This window comes from Pollicipes pollicipes, unplaced genomic scaffold (genome assembly GCF_011947565.3).
Source record: "Pollicipes pollicipes isolate AB1234 unplaced genomic scaffold, Ppol_2.1 Scaffold_7261;HRSCAF=8764_pilon_pilon_pilon, whole genome shotgun sequence".
NCBI classification, from domain to species: Eukaryota; Metazoa; Arthropoda; class Thecostraca; order Pollicipedomorpha; family Pollicipedidae; genus Pollicipes; species Pollicipes pollicipes.
In genome coordinates, this window is record NW_023597054.1 from 25,600,867 (window position 1) to 25,623,635 (window position 22,769).

The window sequence follows — 22,769 nt, forward strand, 5'->3', positions numbered from 1 at the left end:
GCTGCGGTGGGAAGAGGTGTGGTGGATGCTCTGGCCGGTTGCGTGTTCTGAGAATCGTCATGCACCTCTGTGGGTTTTCGCTCCATGGGCAGATGATCAAAATTTACGCCTTGCAGTGGTGACACAGCTTTTATGGCCGCGGACGCGAACCGAGCAAACGGTGTTCCTGGTCGTGCTTGGCCGCAAGACGGCTCGGGGCTCAGGACGTTCTGGGCTTTGCGTACGCGATCTTGGTAGCGCAGCTTCGTAGACTCCTATGTGTGGGGTGATGTGTGGTCTCCGATTGACAACAGCCGAGGCAGAAATCGTATTGGAGCCGCAGATGAACCTGCTTCCTCTGTTGCCTTCGGCACGAGTCGTCTAAGCCGGCCCGCGTCTGTACGTGAAGGGTCGTAGCCAAGACCGAGCGCCGCAGTGAAGCGCGCGCGGCCGAACCTCGCTCGACAGACGGCGTTCGTTTCATCCGTTTATTGACTGGCTTATGCGTAGGACGGAGATTGGTGGTCCGGTGAGCTCGCCTGTAGCGGCGGCGGACCTGCTGCCCTGGATGTGAGGAGGCGACCCAGAACGTTCGTCGGAAGGCCGATGCTCACTGCCATTGTGTACTGGAACACTTTCAGTTTCGACAGTGTGTTTCTGTTTCGGTCGGGCCGCATCGCTATTTTATCTGCTCGAGCCACCTAGGACGACGAGCATAAAATGAAATTATTGGTTAAATAAGCTACCTCTAATACCTATCGGTTGTAGAACATTGGCACAGTACTCTCATTTAACACACGCACCAAGACGCACAGCACCCTGTCTTGATGCGGAGCACTCCGCGCTAGAAAGCGTTAGGTACATTGGTACAGGCCACACTACAGATCGGTCACAATCATGCTCGTCTTTCACATGCCGTCCACAGACCTCACGTCGGAGCTGTGAATCAGAGGTCCTAGTTCTAGTCACTAGATGTCCCTCGTGGTGTAATGCTGTGGATGAACGTGGAGCTTTCGATATACCTGGCATTGAACGCGGCCGCTTGGCAGCCCACACAGTATTAGAGGCAGCATGCGCACATTTTGGGCTGAAAATCAGATGTCACCACCGCTGCGTAAGATGCGTTCGATGGCTTTTTCGTTCAGCCCTGCCGCGTCCCCGTTGAGGAAGTAACTGGCGTGTCTGACTGGCACACCACGCGGTGGAGGCGGAGCTGCTGTGAGTCGGAGGAGCGGCGACAGCTCTAATGGCGTCCATGACACTGCAGTCCGGCGGTGGCGGCGGGAAACCGGCTCATCGTTGTACCTGGGGCCGAGAGATGTCCGTTAAAATAGGAAGGAGATAGCACGGCGTGCACGAAAACGTTTCATAGTTTCCCGAAGTGGATGCCCCACACTTGAGAAACCAAAAGAAGAAACACACCCATTTGCATCGAAAGTAAGTCATGGTACAGGTGCACAACATTTCACAGATCTCGCATGTAAAAACAATGTCAAATGCGCATTGGCTATTGCACCCTTTTCTCGTTTTATCCTCCACCTTCGCGACGCCCCGCTATTCCGAGGCAGACTGCATGTGCCAGCCACGAGTAGGCCGAATAGCCCCCTGATGGGGACCCTCGTCCGAGCGCCGACCATACACCCCGCAGAGAGGCACCTACACAGGCAAAGCCTCCGCGCTGTGATTAGGTCCCAGGTGCATGAAGCCGTGCTCTACCGTTATTCATTCTCCTTCATCCCATGTCCCTGAATGGTCATGACTGGCCGAAGAAGTTCTAATCCAAGCCACTTAAACCTAACTGTCTCGCTGTCTGGCTCATTATGCGGCCGCATCGTGCTGGAACATCCAACCCGATACCTGACAGCAAGAAGCGGCAAGTGGCCACGGCGTGTTAGGCCGCGCCAGCACCGCGCCCGTCCCGCCTCTGACGCCTGGCGGCGGACTCGCCTTGATAAAGTCGCTGCGCTCGCCGGTCGGAGACATGGTTCCCAGCCGGAAGTTGTGCACGTCCTCGGCGGGCGTGGCGGAGCGCGAGCGGCCGTCCTTGGTCACCACCTCCTCATCGGCGCGCAGCCGCTCGATCCGCTTGAAGACAGGCGGCGTCTTGGGGTAGATGACGCCGTAGTCCAGTGGCAGCGGCGCCGGCGAGGCCGGCGAGCGGGCGCGGTGCAGCGGCGGCGGCGGCGTGAGCGGTGGGCTCTGCTTCGGCGACGGCGTCTTGCTATCCTTGCGCTCGTCGCCGTGCAGCGCCGAATACAGCTCAGGTGCCGTCTGCATCAAGCCGCGCATGAAGTTCTCCTTGACGGCCGGACGCGGCTTGGGCGCCACCTTGGGCGGGACCTTGGCGGATGGCGAGCGCGGCGCGTCGGGCTCCACCGACACGGGGATGACAGTGGAACGCGCCGACGACTCGTGCTCGGCCGACGAGCGGACGACGTTCTCGGTGTTGCGCCGCCGGACCTCGTCGTCGGCGCGCCGCCCATTGGCCGGCGCGTCGGCCGGCTCTGGACGGATACTGGCCGTCCGTTGGATCTGCGAGATGATGTCGGGGCTCTTGAGACCAACACTGGCCGCCTGGCCGGCCGGCCGCGCCTCCGCCGAGTACAGGCTGTTGCTGCGCCGCACCGGCGAGCGGGCCGGCTTGCGCGGCGCCGGTGGGTTGCCCCGCACGTTGTTGCGGACGGAGACGTTGATCATGCTGCCGCCGAAATGCGAGGCTCCGGCGAGGCGGTTGTCGCGCGTGGAGGGCGGCGTTTCGCGCGGCTTGCGCGGCAGCGTCTGCGACTGGAATGCATCGTCGCGTTCGCGGCGTGCCGGGCCCAGGCGCCGGTCGATGGTGTGCGCGCGGTACGGCTCGGCCGAGCGGCGCTCCAGCTCGTCTGAGCTCTTGTGGTGGCGCCGCTCACCCAGCCGCGTGTTGAGCGTGCTCGTGTAGCGCGCGTCGCGGCCCGAGTCCGGCTCATCTGTGCTCCTGCTGCGGTCGCGCTGGCCCAGATAGTAGGAGGGCCGCGGCGGCGACTCGCGCGCTGATGACGAGCCGCGCCGCGCCGGCCGCTGCGGCGCATCGCGGTCGTCGCGACGCGGGCTGCTCTCCTCGCGGTACGTTCGGCGCGCGGGCGTGCTGTCGTGCGGGCTCTCGCTGCTGCGGAAGTGGTACTCGCGCACCAGGCGACCGTCCTCGCGCCGTTCCTCTACGCGGCTGGGTGTCACCTCTCGCTCCAGCTGCGTCCGCTGGCGCACGGCCAACCCACCAGCCGGCGCCTCCCGGACCTCGCGTCGGTGCTCGTACGTCAGCGACGGCTCGCGCGCGGCCGGCGGCTGCGGTGCCGGCGGCACCGACTGCGGCGGCGACTGCTTGAGCCGGTTCTTGCGCTTGTGGCGCGGCGGTGGCGAGGGCGGCGGCGAGGGGGCAGGGGGCGCGGCGGCAGCTGGCCGCGCCGGTCGCTCTTGGAGCGCCGTGCTGAACGTCACGCCGCCGCCACTGCGCGGCTTACCCGAGCTGAACTTGCTGGCGAAGATGGGGTCCTCGTCTGCCTCGGACTGCATGTCGGACATGGCCGCGTTCCGAGCGCCCCTAGCCGCGCCGGCCGGCAGCACCTGAGTCCGCTCGAGGCTGCCGCGCGGCGCCTGGCGCGTCTCCTTGATGTAGGTGCGCTCGGGCGTCTCCCGCACCTCCTGTGTGTACTTCTCACTGCGCTCCCAGGTGACGGGCGGCGAGGCACCCTTCTGCGTGGTGCCAGAGCTCTTCTGGAACTCGTACGTGCTCGTTTCGCGGCGCCGGTCCGGCTCGTCGCGTCCCTTCTTGCTAGAGCGCTGCCGAGCCTCGTCCTCCGAGCTGTGAGAGCGGCCGGACTCGCTGCCGAAGTGGGAGTTGAGCCAGCTGGAGATCTGGCGGCGTCGCGTCTTCTCCTCGGCCGGATACTCGATCGGGGTGCTGGTGTGGCCCTGCGGCCTGAAGCCGAGCCGGTGCAGCTCGCGCATGCGCTCTGACGTGCCCGCGGCGTCCTCGTCACCACGGCGCTCTTCTTCCACGTTCTCCTGAACGTACCTGCGTTATGGCAGAAGGGCTTTGTTACCCCGGTCCTGTCGCTGGTGCCAACTGGCAAGCGAACATGTGGGACACGTTTGCCGCATATCGCTATCAGCTTTTGCTCCGTGCTACAAAACACCATCCACCGCTCGTTCTTGAGTGGAAGGAGAGGAAAATTGGTTTAAACAGCATTTCGAATCTATTAACGACACTTTCTCCAGGAAAACCCGGCGAGTTTTTAAGCCTTATCTGCGGTTCGAACGAAGCAGGCAAAGTCATACTGAGAAAAGCCGCACAACCACATCCCCCCATGCGTTAGAGGCCCAGTGCGGGTCGCTCCCAGCATTGCTGGCTGTGGCGGACCACACCCCAGTCCGGCTGTGCGCATGCGCGCATGGTTGCGTACTCCTATGTGATCGGATGCATGCACGCATATAATAGACGCACACCTATATACAAACATGTGATGATGATGCATGTATGCAAATGACATCTAGACTGTCATATTTTTCCTAGCAGCATTCAGTCAACGAAATGGATATACTGAACGTTCGGAATTCAAAAGAGAGCTTTGCCATCGCAAACACTTCGCAAAAGGATAAAAGCCTAGCTCCCATCTGAGCCAGTGCCGTCCGTACGCACCGGAGACCGTCTCCCAGCTTGATTCCGTCCCCGGGACGACCGCCCTTGGGCACGGAGAAGTGCTCCAGCATGTCCACGTCCTTGGTGTGGCGTCGGCGGAGGCTGGACGAGCGCACGTCCTCGCGGACGTCGCCGTCGCGGAGGTCGGAGCCGTCGTCCGGTACCTGCAGCGGCGAGGATGTCGCGGGTCAGAACTCTGGGACATGTGCGTGTGGTGGCGCTGCGGTGAATGGGTTTCTGCAGAGCTGATAAGTGCTCAGAAAATGCGCGATACAACATGCCACTTGAATGAAGATTTATATGCCTATGCAAGGAATCGTGCAATATGTGAGCAAACGATTGTACTGATTGTTTAATCTTTATTGATTTGCCGTTTGCAGCTTAAAAACAGCACGGTCTTTGCCTCAGCTCCCTATGTTTTCACGTAAGTCCGTTGACGGGGCGATCATACAAAATTGTCTTGCTATAAATTGAGCTGAGCGTTCAAGAAACAATTCAAGCGTGGGCAAAAGTGAGTGTAGTTATGACTCTTTGCAGTCTTCCCACGATGTTTATTCAACCGAGACCCGGATGCAATCTGCTCCCGCGTTATGACAATAATGGAGTGCTGAGGGAGAACAATCAAGAAAAAAGACTCGAGCTACCACCGGCACACATGCACTGAAAAACAAGAATCTGTGGTCGTGAAAGGTACTCTGCGCGACAAGCCGACACGACCTTTTTCGAGAATCGTCATTCCACCATGAACGACATCGGTCTCAATCCCTCATCAATCAGTCGACGTCAGGTCTCCATACATTCTTTCAGGCCACCTTATCTGATCAAAGCAAGCCTGCACCACAAGCACGTATTTACCCGTGGCTAACATGACGGCAGGTGATTAGGGCACATGCCAAACCCCTGGTCGCGAGCCGACCTTGGCACCGGGCCAATGTCGGTGCGGGCGCCGCGCCGCCGTCCACGGCAGTGGAGTGGACGACGCTCATGCCGGGATGTGTGGCGCTGCGCGGCGGGCCGGCCCAGCAGCTCAGTCGGCGTGCATGTCATGACGGTCGTAATCGCCGCCGTATCGGAAAAAGCACTCAAAAGTGGCATCTACTGTTTCCTTTGCGGGCGCGAGACGAGATATCGGCGGACATTCCGATGGCTGTGAAGGACAGCAGGCCGTAGAATAGGTGCCCTGCAGGATTCCTGGGTCCCTTAAAAGCTGCAGCTGTCACGCGGCGCTGGCGTCTGGTGTACACGTACGCGGGATCCGTCAGCTTCAAGGAGACTGTGGCCGGTGTCTTCATTGAATTTATCGACCAAAGTCAGTGAGATGCGGCTACTTGTTATTTGTTTAATGTATCGCGGTGCGGTTCCAGCGGCTACATGTCCGGGAAAACACTCGTGTCGGTAACTATGAGTTACCTTTTGACAGCGTTATTGCTGTGTCTGGTACGGGAGACCATGAGGCCCCCGATGGGGAGAAGGGTGATCAACCCCAGCCTGCCGCATTGCATCAGCTGCTGTGCATAGCGATGTCGCTAATCCAGGTACATGAGGACGTATATGGGTAGCTCAGAGTCGAGGCATGTGGTGTAATGATGCTGGGGATGGCCTTGCCGGCGGAGTGCGAAGCTGTTCTTGGAATAGGCAGCAGATACGACTACGACTTAGTCTAGGCCACACCTGAAGGACAGGGCATCACTAATAGTTTGTTTGCAGGGTCTTCTCCGTCGAAACCTGAACGTGCAATTGCGACTTGCTAGCCCATTGTTCTAACAAGCGATTTCAACGTGCAACTCGGTGTTCTCCAATAAGCCACATGTACTCCATCCTGTTGTGGCAGCCGTTGACAATGTTGCGCTACTTACATCGACAAGTCTACATCCCTCCGCTCATTCAAACCCAGCGCATGACGTGAGGCACCTGTCCCTCAGTACGCCCTCCACACTTCCCTGCGTCAGCGTTCAGACCTGCCCACCGTTCCAGTCTGTCCACCGTCGTCTCTCCGACGCGTTGCGCCGACGTCACGCCCACGTCACGCGTCACACGGCCCCCTCCCTAACCCGCCAGCGAAAGGCGCACTCACCTGGACGTTGTTGAACTCCTCGCGCTGGTGTGTGTGCGCCGAATCGGTGACCAGCTCTCCGTTCCGGTCATGCCGGCTCGTCTCGTGCAGGTCGTCGGTGTCGACGGTGCGCCACGTCTTGCCGTGCTGGTGCGTCAGACGCCGCTGACCGGCGCGGGGGTCCGCCAGCTGGCCCGGCCGCGTCGCCGCCGACTGCTGTCGCACCAGGCTGCGAGCATCCACGCCCTCGCGGATGGCGCGAGACAGCTCCTGAAACGGCAGAGCTGCGGTCAGAGGATCGGCGGGTAGCGCGAGACAGCTCATGAAACGGCAGAGCTGCGGTTAGAGGATCGGCGGGTGGCGCGGGACAGCTCCTGAAACGGCAGAGCTGCGGTTAGAGGATCGGCGACGCTCTAGCGGGGGGCAGCTTCTGAAGGTGCGGCGCTGGGATCGGATGATTGGCAGGCCCTGCTGCCCCCCCCCCCCCCCCCCCGTCACTGACTGCGCGCAGCAGCTCCTGAGACAGCGACCCTGACGTCAGTTTGGATTAAAAGGGTTCCTCCTCCCAGCCCTGCGTCAGTGGCTGAAGCAGGTGCTGAGGCGGCGGCGCAGCTGTCAGCTCGGATTAGCCGGCCAGGCATGGCCGGCTTCACCGGCAGTAGGAGCAGCTCCGGCGGCGGCGGCGTTGTCAGCCCAGGTCGGCGCGCGGCGACGCTGACTTAACACGTCGCCGTGACGACGCGCGAGGCGGAAGCGGCGGGCGGCGAATTAGCAGCGGCCACCGCTGTAACCCCGGCCGACGGACAGCACCGTGCCGTGCCGTGCCGTGCCGTGCCGTGCCGTGCCGTGCCGCGGCTGGCCTCTGCCGGACGAGGTGGCGCGCACGGCAGTGGAAGGTTGGCGGAAAGTCGGCACGCGGCGTCCACGCCAGTCGTGTCTCACGGCCGCCCCCATCCCCCTCCCCCTCCCCGCCTCCCGAGCGGTAAAAATGCCCGCCGGGATCATCGCCTCGCACACGCACCACGACGATGACCTGGAAAGCGACGCACGCGGCCGAACGGCAGCAGTCTGCGGCGGCGGCGCGCCACGTAATGTTCGACCCGACAGTGAGTGACAGGCGGAGCGGCGGCGGCTCGTTCGCACAGGTGGCGCGTGCCCGGTCGGCGGCGGCCGCCGAGTGGAAAGTGGCGGCGCGCGACCTTGTCGTCCCGGCCGCGCCAGAGATGCTATCGGCAGTCACGTCCGTCCCACGCCGGTTTGGCAACGCCGCCCGACGAGTGCAGGATCTATGGGGCGCTTGTGCAAGCGACCACCGGGTCGATTCAGAGCACGGAGGCGCTGAGAGCTGCGATGTTTTATTCAGCGTCGTCTGCGCCGGGCGCAGCGTGCACACGCTGTCCTCGCGCAACTCTGGGTAGCGCAGCCTCTGCTGGCGGCGCAGCGCTGCAGGACGACTGAATGGGCCAGGCTGCCGACCACAAAACGTACTTTTCTAGTCGATCGTGAGTGAACGGCGACATGGGCTGAATCAATTACGGTGCGGTTTGGCGGGTTGATGTGCGGCCTACTTTGAAAATCGTGCATAAAGAGCAAGGAACAGGTCGCTGCGCCAGGTTCCGAGCCTAGACTTCCGCCAATATTTGCCCCTGCACTGTGAAAAATGCCATGCGATTCGTATTATCTTTACTTGTTATCCGCCACTGAACCCTGCCGCATACCGCTCTCGCATTACCAACAGAATGCATTACACATGCCGTCAGCAGCGCCTATTACCGTTAGGAGGCTTTCCGCGGAAGTCGGACAACGCGCCGGAAGGCCAGCACACCCTCAGTGCAAATTATGAGGCTCGATGAGATCATACCGTGCAACTGTGAGCCCGCGCCTTTCCCTTACCACTCCCACCATGGCGTCAGAGGGTAAGGCTGAGGGCTGGCCTCTGTGCCATACCACCTGCTCGTGCAGAGGGGCCGTCTATGTCCCGCCTCGTCTTACGGCAGGAAAAGGACGGCCGCCGCCGCGCGCCGGACGACCCCATGTCGTGAAACCGTGCCATGTCACGTAACGTGACACCTGAGAGCGCAGTACGAGAGAGTCTGGCTCCGTCCCATTCACTTCGTTGTCACACGAGGGTGTGGCTGTCAGCCTGGCCTCCTCAGAGCACCTCCTCAGCCGTCCTGTGTCATCTGAGGGTGCGTCTGGGAGACTTCGTCTGCCCGTGCTGTCTCTGAGACTCCATGGCATCGCCGGAGATCCTTGCCAGCTGATGTCTCAGCAGCTGGGGCCGGCAGCCAGTTCAGCAGCTGGGGCCGGCAGCCAGCTCAGCAGCTGGGGCCAGCAGCCAGCTCAGCAGCTGGGGCCAGCCCAGCCGGCAAAGCGTGCGACCCACCTCGCCCGGTGCAACCGGTTTGCCAGCCGAAGCCGGGCGCACGGGCCGCCGGAACCAGCGGCGCCCGGCCGCCGGCAGCGGCGCGCAGAAGGTCACCATGCACGGGCCTGGATCCGGCCCGGCTCGGCCGCCTGTCCGGCCCCCGCTGCCGAGGCGCCGCCGGACTGATAGCCAGTCACAACCCGACAGCTGCCCCTGCCTGACCTGGTCACACCGTCTCGCACACGGTCGTGGCATGGTCATGAAAGCAGAAGTCACTCAGAACGGACATGGTGCAACGTCACCGGGCTGCAGCTGAGTCTCCCCTAGACTGCAGCCGAATCTCCCCTAGACTTACGCTGAGTCTCCCCTAGACTGCAGCCGAATCTCCCCTAGACTTACGCTGAGTCTCCCCTAGACTGCAGCCGAATCTCCCCTAGACTTACGCTGAGTCTCCCCTAGACTGCAGCCGAATCTCCCCTAGACTTACGCTGAGTCTCCCCTAGACTGCAGCCGAATCTCCCCTAGACTTACGCTGAGTCTACCCAGACTGCAGCCGAATCTCCCTTGACTCAGTCTCCGCTAGTACCCAGTCTCCCCCATACTCAGTCTTCCTCAGGTGCGAGGAAAGCGACAAACGGGCTTCAGCGGCGTGTGCCAGGAGTCCCACGCCACCGACGCCATGGGTGCCGGGCTGGGCTGTGCACCGAGCAGCGCTCACGACTGGTACGCGATGAGCCTGTCCCGGGCCGGTGCTGGAGCTGCACGACACGCATTACAATGCCTGGTCCTGATAACACCGAATCGACTGTGCGCTGTACGCTGCACACAGATCCGGGGTCATGACGTCCTGCGATGTCCGCTGCTGTCGTCCACAGTTTGTATTCGAACGCTGTGTGCGAGGCCGATGCTTTTTCTCGGCGGCTTAGCCGACTGGGCCGCTGGCAGGGCTGCATCGCAGCAGGTGTTCACAGCCGCTTTGACGCTGCGTGTTGGAAAATCCGCTTTCGGGCGTAGATCCATCGCGCCCCGCGGGCCGTGGGCCGCTGTCGGAGTACCTCTTAGCTGGCTGTAAGACTTCGAACCAGGAACCATGCACGCATCGATAAAACCGTGTGTTCTTGCCAGCACCAAACACTTTGCTTCGCGCATGCTGTTCCCTTAGACAACACAAAGCAGCGACCGTGCAGAATGAATATCAACGCCCATTGGTACACCAACGGGCACTGCAAATGCACCTGCAGCCGCCACCCCTGAGTGCGGCTCTTCCGCTCTCAGGTAGGCGCCTCCGTGACCAATAGCTCATCGGGGCTGCCGCTGCCTCCTACTCCCAACGGCCCTCCGGGCTCGGGCGGCGGCGAACAACAGCTGATCCATCCCTGGGCGCTGTTTACCGGCAGCAGTAGCGACCTCCCGCCGCTCACATTCCGCATCCATCACCGATCGGGCCTGCAGCAGCCCGCGGCCGGCCGCGTTTGCAGCGTCCCGAGGGCATTCCACCAAGGCCACCCGCTCTCAGCCGCCGCCGCCGCGCCTTGTATGGCCGTGGCAGCTTCGCCGGACCTCCCGACAGGCCACGGAAAGCCTCGGAAGCAAACCGCGAGGCTCTGGCGGCGGTTTAGGTTTCTTTCTGCATATTTTTCCATGCGGAGCAAGTCCAACGCCTCATCGGTCGCAATGGCAGCTTCTCGCGGCCTACCACGCCAATTTGTGAGGTGGCCGGCCTGCACCCTGAGCCCGCTTCCATCAGCCGCGCACGTGCTGCAGTTGGCCTCACCACGAGGGACGTGGGCGACCAGTGGCCACGGCACCGACCGAGCCATACTGGGCGGGGGCTTCCTGCTCGCACATGGCCACGGTCGGCCTCACCACGAGGGACGTGGGCGACCAGTGGCCACGGCACAGACCGAGCCATACTGGCCGGGGGCTTCCTGCTCGCACATGGTCACGGTCGAGGTCCAGGAAGCGGACGCCGGCGGTGGCCGCCACGGACGGCGTGACTGCCAGCTCCCAATCGGGCCGCCATCTCACGCGGAGAGGCGGGTCTCCGGGCCACCGGCGCCGCGGACGCCGCCGCCGCCGCCGCCGTCGGCCAGCGCCGCCGCCGCCAGCGGCCAGCGCTAATCAGGGACGAGTGCATCCGCCGAAGGCCGGCACAACCCGCACATTAGCGGCCGTCTAGATCGGTTGCGATATCTGACCGCTGCAGCAGGCGGGGCGGCGGCCGGACAGGCAGGTCCGGGCATCGCCGGCGACCATCGAGTCCCGCGCCGGCGAGCGCTCAGACAGGCTGCCCCCTTTCGTGCACACGTGTGTCCTGGAATGGTTTTGCACCCCGACGAGCGCCTACGTGGTCTGGTCACGAGCTCACGTGCATTTCCGCCCTCACTGCACAGGTGTGTACCGTGTAATCGCATGGCCGACCGTGGGCAATCAGCGCGCAGTCCCCGGCGGCGGTCAGCGCCGGGTTGCCGTGCAGGAGACGGCAGGCGGAGTCGTCTGCAGAGCAGCTGCGGTCCGACACCGGCTCCGGTGGCATTTCAGGTCTGGTCGAGAGACGCTGACCGCAGCATGGCGCGCTTCCGTTCCTTGAACTTCCCGCCGGCTCCGACACAGTTTCTCTCTCTCTCTCTCTCTCTCATCTCTCTCTCCTCTCTCATCCTCTCCAAATCTCTCTCTGCTCGTCCTCCTCATCTCTCTCTCTCTTCCCTCCTCTCTCTCTCTCTCTTCTCTCTTCCACCTCTCTCTCTCATCTCTCACTCTATCTCTCTCTCTCTCTCTCTCCTCTTCTCTCTCTCTCGCTCCTCTCTCCATCTCTCTCTCTCTCTCTCTCTCTCTCTCTCTCTCTCTCTCTCCTCTCCTCCTCTCTCTCTCTCTCTCTCTCTCTCTCTCTCTTCTCTCTCCTCTCTCTCTCCTCTCTCTCTCTCTCTCCTCCTCTTCTCTCCTTCTCTCTCTCTCCTCTCTCTTCTCTCTCTCTCCTCTCTTCCTCTCCCTCTCTCTCTCTCTCTCTCCTCTCTTCTTTCTCTCTTCTCTCTCTCTCTCTCTTCTCTCTCTCTCTCTCTCTCTCTCTCCTCTCTCCTCTTCTCTCTCTCTCTCTCTCTCTCTCTCTCTATCTCTCTCTCTCTCTCTCTCTCTCTTCTCTCTCTCTCTCTCTCTCTCCTCTCTTCTCTTCTCTCTCTCTCTCTATCTCTCTTCTCTCTCTCTCTCTCTTTCTCTCTCTCTTTCTCTCTCTCTCTCTTTCTTTCTCTTTCGCTCCCCCCCTCTCTCTGCTGTCAGGCTTCCTTGCCTTGTTCTGATTTCCCTCCGCCACGCATCCACTCATTTGTGACGAGCATAACGCGTCGGATGTTTCATGTAGCTCAGGTCACACCAGTTACAAGCCACACATGGCCGTGATTGTTTGCGGATAGGCCGGACACCCGCTATCGCGGGCACACGTCATTTCAGCAGAAGTTCCCCAGCGGTCAGATAACAACACTCTTCGTTAGTATTTTTATCACTGTACCCAAACAAGGAGGGACATGTCATGGCTGGCACTCGGCGGTTGCTTAAGTCTCTTGGTATTTTAGGCTACCTCGTGGCGCAACTGACGACGCTGCATATGGGCGTGGGGTCCACACGGGGGTGCAGTCCACTGCTGTCGACATCACGATCCGGTTATTTCGACTGCACCCCTAGGTTTATCACCCGACTGCAGATATCTCATGAATAAAGCCTCAAGGTTTCATGCATAATCCTTTTTCTAAATGAGTGTTTTTCATTGCCCCCACTGATAAGCTATACACAAATGGCGTTTAGTGACCTTTGTTAAATGATACAGTGGCAATGCACCTGGAACTGACCCGACAAACCACACACACATCTGAAGCCAACTGAAACGGACTGCATGTCTGGTCAACATGTTTGCAGATGCGTAAGCCACAGGTCCTTGAAGTAAGCAGCACGGCCATGGGTACCATCTCTTTTGGCTGCACGACCTGGGTTAGTTGCACATTCCTAAAAAAATATAGCGCAACCTGAATGAACAAGATTGAGATTCATATAAACATGCCGCGCTCTTTTTGCATCCGACCCGACAATCAAATAAAAGGCCCGGTGTACAGATAGCCATACAACATGCAGCCTGATTTGCTAGTTAATAAAAACGATAGGTTTAAGGTTTCCACAAAGTTTGAATGCTACATTTCACCGGTTCAGCAGATAGAAGCCGGACTAGTATTCTTTGCAGACATGGGAGGTATGCTCAGAATGCTTCACGCGGTCGTCATATGGCAAACGCTCAACGACCTCGTCGCACAATACCAGTTCTTCCACTGGCACGCGGTGCGAACCTCTGCCAGACACCTGTCTGGCTACCCTCGCCTTTGATAATCCCTGCAGCCGGGGCAGTTCCACACGCGGGCGGAAATCCGCAGCTCCCACGACTCCGTGGTTCGATCGGCGTGCTGCGGCACCTGCATCGCCACCGCACCAGGAGTCGTGACAGCTTACCGCGCTCCGGTCTCGTTTGTACTCGGGCCGCCCGGGCCGCACCCGCGCGCGCGGGAGCAGTGCGGGGCGCCTCCCACGGAGGACGTCGCGGCGCAGAGACGCCAAGGCGGCACGCAGCCAAGGCGTGCATGCCTCGTTCGGCCAGAGGACGCGGCAGCCGCCAGCCAAAGTGACGTGCGTCGTGACCGTTTCTGACGGGCACCAGCGCGACCCTTGCACCCGGGGATGTTTGCGTCCGCGCCGCGCAGGCTGAGCCATTAGGGGGCGCTGGCTTTTTGTTCTACGTTGCAGTCGCCGCCTAGGTGTTTGTTTGCCGTGCCGAGTTGCAGTTCCCATCCTGGCGTGCATGCACGAATCGTCGGCCGGCATCCGTGCATCGCATCGCCTGTTTCCGTTCGACCTGTGTGCTTCTCGGAGCAATCCTGCCGCTCTCCCAGATTGGGCATCATGAGGATCAACGATTCGGATGCTCCTGGTTCAACCGTGACTCGCAGACACGGGAAGGTGACTCCATGTGGCGGGTGTTACCAGCCACGAATGCTGCCGTGGGCAGCGGCCTAAACATCGGACCATATTTGAACGGAACGTTCAAAGACGTCAGTGCTGCTGCGATGGCGACGTACATGCTTGGGCCGGCTTCCTGTAATGATGGATGACGCACTTGGATCGTAGAAATCGTGGCGACTATTCAAGCCAGTGCAGCGACGACCTCCTGGTATTCTTCTATTCAAGGGCACTTGCAGGAAGGCATATGGCTAGGCAGACCTTTCACGGCCATCGCCCACACACCCCTGAATTGTCACGCTAGTTATGTCTTTTTGCGTATTTCAAAGGTAAAAGGCACCAATACGACCTCTTATCGCAGTTATGTGCACCATAGCTGTTGAAAGGCATACTCTTTACTGCTTGCCGTTACCCGTTTGCAGACGAGTGGTTCCATGATCGCTAATTGCCGCGCCTGAGCTGCGGACTTGTTCAGATGTTTGTGGTAACGTCATACAAGGTGTCAAGTTAAAAGATAGAACTTCTCGCAAAAATCCCGTGACGTGCCTTTAAATGCGATGCCCGATAATCTGCAATACTACTTGACGGCCCGCTGACGAGGCCCAGATTCCGCCTTGTCTGGCCCACCGCGGCTCCGTCATAACAACACCGCCGCACCACATTTCTCGTAGCTGGCATTCGGCCAGCGCCAGGCTCAGATAAAGCCCTCAGGCTCAGGCCCCCCGCCTTGATCGCGCTCTTTGGCCGGGCGATCCGGCTTGGCATCCGCCTCACTCTGACGTCACGGGGGCCGTGCCCACCGCGCCCCGCCCCCCACAGCCCGAGCAACACGCCCCGCACGGCGCCGGGGCCGGAGTGCCGCTAACGAGCTCACGCCCGAACCGACGCTCAGCCTGCCCGCGCGCGCGGCGTGCCCCGTGCAACTGACGGGGCTCGGGGCGGCGCCGACAGGCGGGAGCCGTTCTAATGACCACCCGTGGTCACGGCTGCACAGACCAGAGTCATTAGCCGGGATAGAAGACAGTTGTAATGCAATCATGAGCTGGGCTGCAGACACTGGTGGCTGCGTGTAGGGGCGCTGAGCAATGTCTGCAATGCGCCGATCGCGCAGATAACAGTCTAGAAATCGGGCAAATCACTACAGGAAACTTTTGAATAAGAGCTGCCGCCTTAGCTTGTGACGCTTTATCGCCGCTCGAGTTTCCCGCCTGCGATGTTGCCATCGTGATGTTCCCAGCGATATTCAGCCGAGGCTCAACGACCACACAGTTCTGAGCTCACTGAGGTCCGCCCGCTCTGGGGTCACGCCGACATCCTTACCTCGTTGGAGACGTCGCCGAGATGGTGGACCTCCTCCTCCTCCCGGCCCGACTCCTTCTCCTCGTGCGTGCTGGTCACGTTGACGAAGCGCTCCGAGACGACGGCGTTCCCTGGCGGCGTCGCCTGGCTCCCGCCCGGATGCTTCTCGCCGTGCTTGCGATGCTGAAAACGAGGCCAACGTCAACAGGTCAGCATTCCTTTCCCAGGAGGCCCGACGCCTTTCCTTTGGCACCGAGTTGCCGTGTCTGTCACACCAAGGACGTACACTCGGCACTCCTCTCTCGACGGCAAACTTATTTTACTGCCAAACGTAGGCCGCTAGCATGTGAAAGAACGATATCGGAGATGTAAAAGCTTGTTTCACTGGTAGCCTGGAAAAGGCTTCACCAGCCTACGATGTCCCGGGATAAATATAATTCCATTAATTATGCGTTATTTTTCATGACTATCCATGGATGAAACAACTGAATGGAATTAACTTGCGCTGCAAATGACGCAATATACCGGGGCGTGAAGCTCTCAGACCGGGCCACCGCATTACCAGCACGTGTGCTGTCTCGTTAAGCCGCAGAGCTCGGCCAGTTCATGCACGACCTGCAAGCAAATTGCCCCAACGAGGCCCGGCAGCCGGTCTAAAAGCGCTACACCACAAAACAATCCGACGTCATTTGAACTGTTACGGAGCAATGCCATAGCCAGCAACAAGATCGTGCCGTAAGGCTCTGGTGAATTTACTGTCGTGCTTTGGGGATGTAGATGGAACAATCAGCTGACGTATCTCATGTTATAGCGACGGGACCTGTAAAATACGCCTTCACCGTCATAACATACGGTCATGTGTGAATCTCATTATCCTCGGCATACCATTTGCGGCGCGCCCGAGCGGCTATTAGAGGCATGTTCGGAAGGCACTATTGGGGCCAGGGAAACATTACCGCGCCAGGGCTTGTTAGCTTTCTAACACCGACGGGAGGCCGATCGATCGTCTCTAAAGTGACGGAAACAAAGAAGCTGGCGAAATTATCTCCAGCCAATCCGAACTGTCTCTGGAGCGGCTCTATGCACTAAATGAGCTGCGTCATTCGCAGCGAAAAGTCTTAAGTCACCGATGGGGCCAGCTTATCGATTAGTCAGCGCCAGAGCTGGTTCATCGATTAACTGTCAGTATTGCGTGCCCACACTAACAGATGTGAGCACCGATAGGTTAATCGGAAGCAGCCGACAGCCGCGTGTCCATACCAGGATGGGGTCGGCGTGCAGAGAGCTCACTCACCCGGCCTGCTCGCCGGCGAGATGTTGTCAAGATTGCGCCGAGATATGGGCCGGATAGGGCTGAACCGCGCTCCAGCCTACACAGACCGATCGCAGCTCGGCTGGCAATCAGCGACGCGACGCTATCGCCCCACGCACGCATCCCGGCTGCGCGCCGCCCCACGTGCAGACGTCTCCACGTCCGCTGCAGAGACGCCTGTCGGCAGGCGCACGCTTCCGCCCTGACAGCGCCGGCGCGGGCCGCAGGTCAGCAGCCGGCCTGCTGAGGGCCCGCCGCGGCCGTCCGCCGCCTCTCGCGCGCCCCGTGAGCACCTCTCGCGGCTGGGAGCGGCGGGCGCGCCCAGCCGACGGCCACCATCGCCGCCCATCGGCCATCAATTACCGGGTAACGGGAGCGGGGCGCCGGGCGCGGCCCGCCCGCCTCCGCGCCGCGCGCCGTCGCCGTCAAATGGCACCGGCGCCCGGCCACACGACGACGGCCCGCCCGCGCGCCGGCCGACCCTCGCTGAGTGCTCATCTGCTGGTGGAGCGTCGCCCTGACCGGGGGAAGGGGAGGGGGGGGGGAGGGGAGGGGACCGGGTGGTGCGAGGTAGTCTCGACCCTGAATGGCGTGCCGCTCTCAGCAGCGGATCGCTTCTGAGAAGGAGGCGCCGTGCTCGGGCCCGTCCCCGCCGGCGTGCTGTGGTGTTTATTCTACCGTGATGAGTGGCGGAGAGTTTGCCGAGCCCGAGAGGCTCGGCGGCGAGCCGGCTGTCTCTGCTCCGTCGCCTCACGCATTCTCAACGCGGGAGGTGTTTGGACGCTGGGTTCCCAACGTGAATGGATGTGGACGATGAATCGTGTCAAGCGTCTCAATGAGCTGAATTTATGCCAGTCATATGAAAGCCTGACGACGGCTATTCATCCTGAGTTATTGCGGGTTCGCGTCTTGGGAGGGTGGTCAGCGCCCATCATATGGATGTATATGCGACACTAATTATACAAAACTGAGGTAGAACCAAAATGCTACCACTCTATGGTGTTCCATCCGCATGGCAAGAGGTGGGCATACCTAGGTCGGTTTAGGTCAGTTCAAAACAACACACGACGGTGACCACTTCAAACCCGACCCCGGGAAGTCTCGTTGCTAACGCACAAAGTAAACAACGCCGCTTACATTACACAACGTCTGTATTTATACAGCTCGTCGCGCGTACAAATGAGTGGAATGTGCGAATGCCACGGTACGTTTGTACAGCGCGCCGAGAGCCTGAAAGAAGCAGTGTGTGGACGGCTGGACGTAGCGGATCATTCAGAATGGCGCGTTGGGTCTGTTATGATAGAGCTGTCGTGAGCGTCCAGGTGCTATCCGGTAATGCCCCATGCGGTTGAATGGTACACGTAACCAAGCTTGGTTTTTTCTTCGCATAAAGTTCAAAGGCTGTCATGTGGCCTTCATGAGTTTGTGAGTTCAGTAAGGATACCGCAGCGATAAAAAATGTTCCTCTTTTACCTGGTAAAAACGCTTGTTACAACAAAAGGAAGATCTTAACTGTGCAACACCTCTTACTTCCAGTTAATTCTATCAAAAACGCCACAATCACTTGATTCCGGTTTGTACAGTATCTCCTCAAACACGCTCTACGCTTTCCAAACTGCTTCCAACATTCAGACTTGGCGTTAGATCGACCGAGTGCCAACTCGTCGCCCATGATATCTATGTTTGGGAAACGGTAGAGCTCCCGGCTTACTTGAAAAAACGGGCACATTCTTTTTGTGACACACTGGGCGCTATCGCAGCGTTGGCGACTTCTGACCATTTATAACCGGTGTGGGAGGGCGGGCCGGCGGCGGGTCGGACCACACCATCTAGGGGTGCGCGGCTCGGCGCGGGCGCACCGCCGCGCCGAGCTCACCGCCTCGCCTGTCCGGCCTCGGCGGACTTTTCCTGGCCGCCTCGCGTGAGCGCCGACAGACCACTGACACGCCGAAACAAATACGGCAGAGATATCGACCGCGATAGCCGCCGGCCGGCGTCAGACGAGCCTTCGCCATGCCATACGGGGCCGGCGGGGCCGGCTCCAGCCTTGGGAGGCCGACCAGCTCGGGCCGACGCCGGACTGCCACGCCATACCCAGGGCGCAGCACCGGGCCGGGGGAGATGCGAGGTCAGCAGGCCGTCTGCTGGGGCGGACGGTGGCGGCGGTGGCACCGGCTCCGTACCGGAGCCGTCCGCCGGGCCACGCGGACGTGACTGCATTGCTGCATCAGCCGTGTGCTGTGACGTCAGAGACACGTCGCGAGCCTGGCTGCACGGTCCTTGCGAAGGTGCGGCGGACGTGCATGAATATTCGGACCCTCTGTCTGCAGTGGCCTGCCATGCAAACTTCCGAACCCAGGAAAGCTCGAGTCAGCCTCAGCGCAGTTACGACGTCCCGGGCCTGTCAGGCTACTTTCACGCGGCCGAAAATGTGAAAGAAAAACGCGGAGGACATGGAGGTTCCTAGTTACTTTTGCACGGTTTAAAAAGCTTTGTGGTGTTTTCGTTATTAGTCACTGTCTCCGTGCAAAATGATTGAGTACTGTGGACCCGGAACAGAACTCCCTCGCATTGCAAGTTGTGAACGAATGAAATGACTTTAAACTGAGGTCGATCAAAGATAATATAGATGAGGCAATGAAATAAGTCCCAAACCACAAGTAAAGCTATTCTGGCAGCATTCCGATAGCGCGCTAATGCTGTCACAGAAATACTTGCTGACAGCCGCGTGTGCGGCCAGCATGTCGAAATGGACACGTCTCTTCCCAAGATCTCGCTAAATCTGGCCGGTAGTGAGCCCCACACGGGAACCTGCCGTCACCTCGCTCGGCAGGTAGTCCGGACGACGCGCCACTCACCCGGAACACGTTCTTGATGTTGTGCGCGATGTCGTGGAAGACGCTCTGCTGTCGCGGTCGGCCCTGTTTCCGCGTCAGCGTGGCGTCGCGGGTCACGTTGGTGTTCTTTACACCGGCCTCAGGGCCGTCCAGGCGGCGCTCCGACGACTTCTGGCGCTTGAGGATGCCTTTGCGGTTGGAGGAGCCGGCCGGCTTCCAGGCGGGCCTGCCGCGCGAGTGAGGCCGCTCGGGCGGCGCGTACAGCGTGCTGGACGAGGCGGAGGAGCGTGGGCTGGCCGAACGGGTCGGCCGGGCCAGCAACGAGGGCTGCGAGACGGCGCGCTTGCCGGGCAATGCGGCCGCCTCGCCCAGCGGGTCGGCCAGGTCGGGCGAGGAGCGGTGCCGCGCCGCCAGCTGGAACGGCAGGTTGGCGTAGTGCGTGAACGGCTCCTGCGGCGGCTCGCGGCCGCCGTCCGGCTGGTACAGCGACGGCTGTGAGAGCGCCCGCCGCTCCTGGATGATCGGCTGGATCGGCTCCTCGAGCGCGTGTCGCGGCCGGCCACGCGTCGCCTCGTTGGTCGCCTTGGGCGGGATGGACGGGTAGGTGAGGTCGGGCCGCTCGTTGTTGCGCGGCGCGTACTCGCGCTCACTCTTGAAGCTGCGGCTGCGTTCGGCGCTCGGCCCGCCGGCGCCGGACCAGCCGAGCGACGAGAGACGGCGCGACAATGTCGTGCTGGTCGACTTGTGCTTGGCACGCGGCAAAGAGCGGTACTTTTTCTTTTCGGCGGAGGCGCGCTCCTCCGATTCGACTGTCAGCGCCTCGTGCGACTTAGCCGTCTTCAGCTTGCTGTGCCGCGCCGGCCGCTCCAGCGACGAGAGCGACGAGGACGAGGCGCGCTCGCGCTTCTTCACCGGCGCCGGCTTCGGCTTGTCCTTGGGTTTGATGGAGAAGGTGCGCCGCAGGAAGCCCATGACGCCGTCCTTGCGCCGCTCGCCATCGGGCTTGGCGCGCGAGCGCGGCGAGCGCGGCGCGTGCTTGTCGGCGCGCCGGCCGGACCGCACCGTCGAGCCCTGCGAGCGATTGGTGAGCGTGTCCGAGAGCGAGCCTTCCGAGCCGGCGCGCCAGACGGGCGCGCGCGGCGGCGGCGAGCTCGACAGCTCGGACGGCGCACGCGCCTTGGCCGGCGACAGGCTGCGACTCGCCTCGTGCGGCCGGTAGCGGCGCGTGTGCGGCGAGTCGTCCTCCCCTGGCGACTCGCCGACCGGCTCCAGGCGCTTGGTCACGTCGGCGCTGGACGCGCGCTGCGAGCGCGACGGGGGACTGGACCGCTTGGCGGGGCGCGTCAGCGTCTGGGTCAGGCGCCGGCCGGGCGACTCGGGCGTGCGACTCGACAGCGTCGCGTGCGACTTGGTAGCGACGGTCTCGCCGTGCGCCGACGCCTCGCGCGGTGACTGCTGCCTACCGCCGCTGTCGTAGCGCCGGTGCTCGACGCCCTTCATCATGATGACGTTCGGCTGGCTCTCGTCGCCGAAGCGGATCTCCCGCTTTTTGGCAGGCTCCGGCTTGACCTGCAGCGACTTGGAGCGACGCAGCGTCAGCCGCGGCTTCCACGAGAAGAGCGAGCGCGAGTGCTTGCCGCGCGCGCGCTGGCTGCCATTCGAGCCGCGCGAGTCGGGCCGCTCGTCGCGGCTCGCGCGGGTCGAGGCGGTGCCTTGCGGCGCGCCGGCAGCGCGGCCCGGCTCGCGACGCCGCATGATCAGCGCCTTAGACGAGGTGCGCGACTCGGGCCGGCGCACCTTCGAGTGCGAGGAACGCCGCGAGCCGCCGCGCTGCCGCGACAGCCGGTCCGACGGCGCCTCACGCGAGCTGCGCGACGACGGCCGGCGCACGCCCGAGCTGCGCGACGACGGCCGGCGCGCGCCAGAGTTGCCCGAGTTGGCGCTGCTGCGCGACGCCTGCGACGCTGGCCGGCCCAGGTCGTTCTTGTAGTGTTTGCGCACCTCACGCGCCGGGAGCGAGCGCTTGGGCGGCGGCGTCTTGTACGCGTTGGGCACGACCGGCTGGGAGACGATCAGAGACGAGGTGCGTTTCACGCCGCCCGGCCGGTTACGTCCGACCGTGGCGTACTTGACGGTCGGATTCATCGAGTTGGTGTTGGAAACGTACCCGCTGGAGTTCTCCATGGGCTCTGGCGACACCTTCTGCCACATTGAAGCGCACTCGGAGGCGCAGGTGCTACTGCGTTGCCTGTTGCAACTTGCTACCTACGGTCGTATCTCACCTGGGCGTGTCTTCCCTTCGGCAGACTTGCGTTGCCAAACGACACGAGCGATTGCACAAACGGTCGGCCAACTGACTAGATCTCACTTTGGCGTCGCGCGCTCCCACGCCGCCCGCGCCGCTTGTCCTGACGCGGTCCCACGCGAGCTCCAGCGGCACTCTTCGCGTCGCCCCGCCGCCGGCGCGCAGCACGCGCCCCGCACCCCGACTGCGGCCCGGCTGGCCGACGGCTGGCGCCCAGGCGTGACGTCAGCACCCCGCGTCACGTGCCAGGCAGGGAATGACCGGCGTCGGCGACTACGTCTTCGGAGGCCAGAGCCCCGCGGCGCAGCGGCGGTGCGCCCCTCGCTGGAGCTGTTCACACCCCGGGCAGATGGCTCGCACCTGAGAGAACCCGCTGGCGGCCGCGACAGGCCGACGGGCGGCAGTCGCCTCCGCAGGTGTCGCCGGGGCTTCACCTGAGTGGCAGTCACCCGCGGAACGCCTCCCGCGCCGCGCCACCGCCGGACACCTGTCCACCCCTGGCGCGTTGGAGCGAGAGCGCAGCACTGGGCGGCGCCAGTCGCCGGTCGGCGCGCACTGCGACCTCTGCGGCCCCCGAGCTCCGTCCTCGGCCGCCCGTCTGACCAAATAGGGACCTCTCCATCACGGGTCAGAGCCGGGCGGCCTCCGCAGCGCCAACTCGGCGGCCGGCACTCAGCGCAGCGGTCATGACGCCGCCTGCCATCCACCGCCACCGCCCGGCGCCCGCCACCGGGCGCCGGCGCTGCGCTGAATGCCCGCATATATCTCCATAATTATCTTGCAATGGATACGATTATCTCGGCGTGGTTAGAAGTCGCTTCCATGGCGCGTTTACGTGCTTAAGATTGGGCGTCCTCACGGATCTGTTCGATCTGAGAAGCATGGCTGGCGGCAAGGGCAAAGTCGTCCCGCGGCGAACTCGGTGCCTGACCGGTCGTGTACATTAATGCTA

The 22,769-nt window shown here is 61.7% G+C and overlaps 1 protein-coding gene across 1 annotated transcript; it reads right to left on the minus strand.

Moving 5' to 3' along the window:
• Nucleotides 1-453: 453 nt before the first annotated feature.
• On the minus strand, nucleotides 454-21,723 carry LOC119111228 (serine/arginine repetitive matrix protein 2). Its single transcript, XM_037235046.1, has 7 exons — nucleotides 21,433-21,723; nucleotides 19,534-21,342; nucleotides 15,385-15,546; nucleotides 6,726-6,974; nucleotides 4,652-4,815; nucleotides 1,927-4,027; nucleotides 454-1,284 (listed from the first exon to the last, which is right to left on the minus strand). The coding sequence occupies exons 1-7, from the start codon at nucleotides 21,721-21,723 to the stop codon at nucleotides 1,273-1,275; spliced, it is 4,788 nt and encodes a 1,595-aa protein (XP_037090941.1). The 3' UTR covers nucleotides 454-1,272.
• Between the last annotated feature and the right edge of the window lie 1,046 nt (nucleotides 21,724-22,769).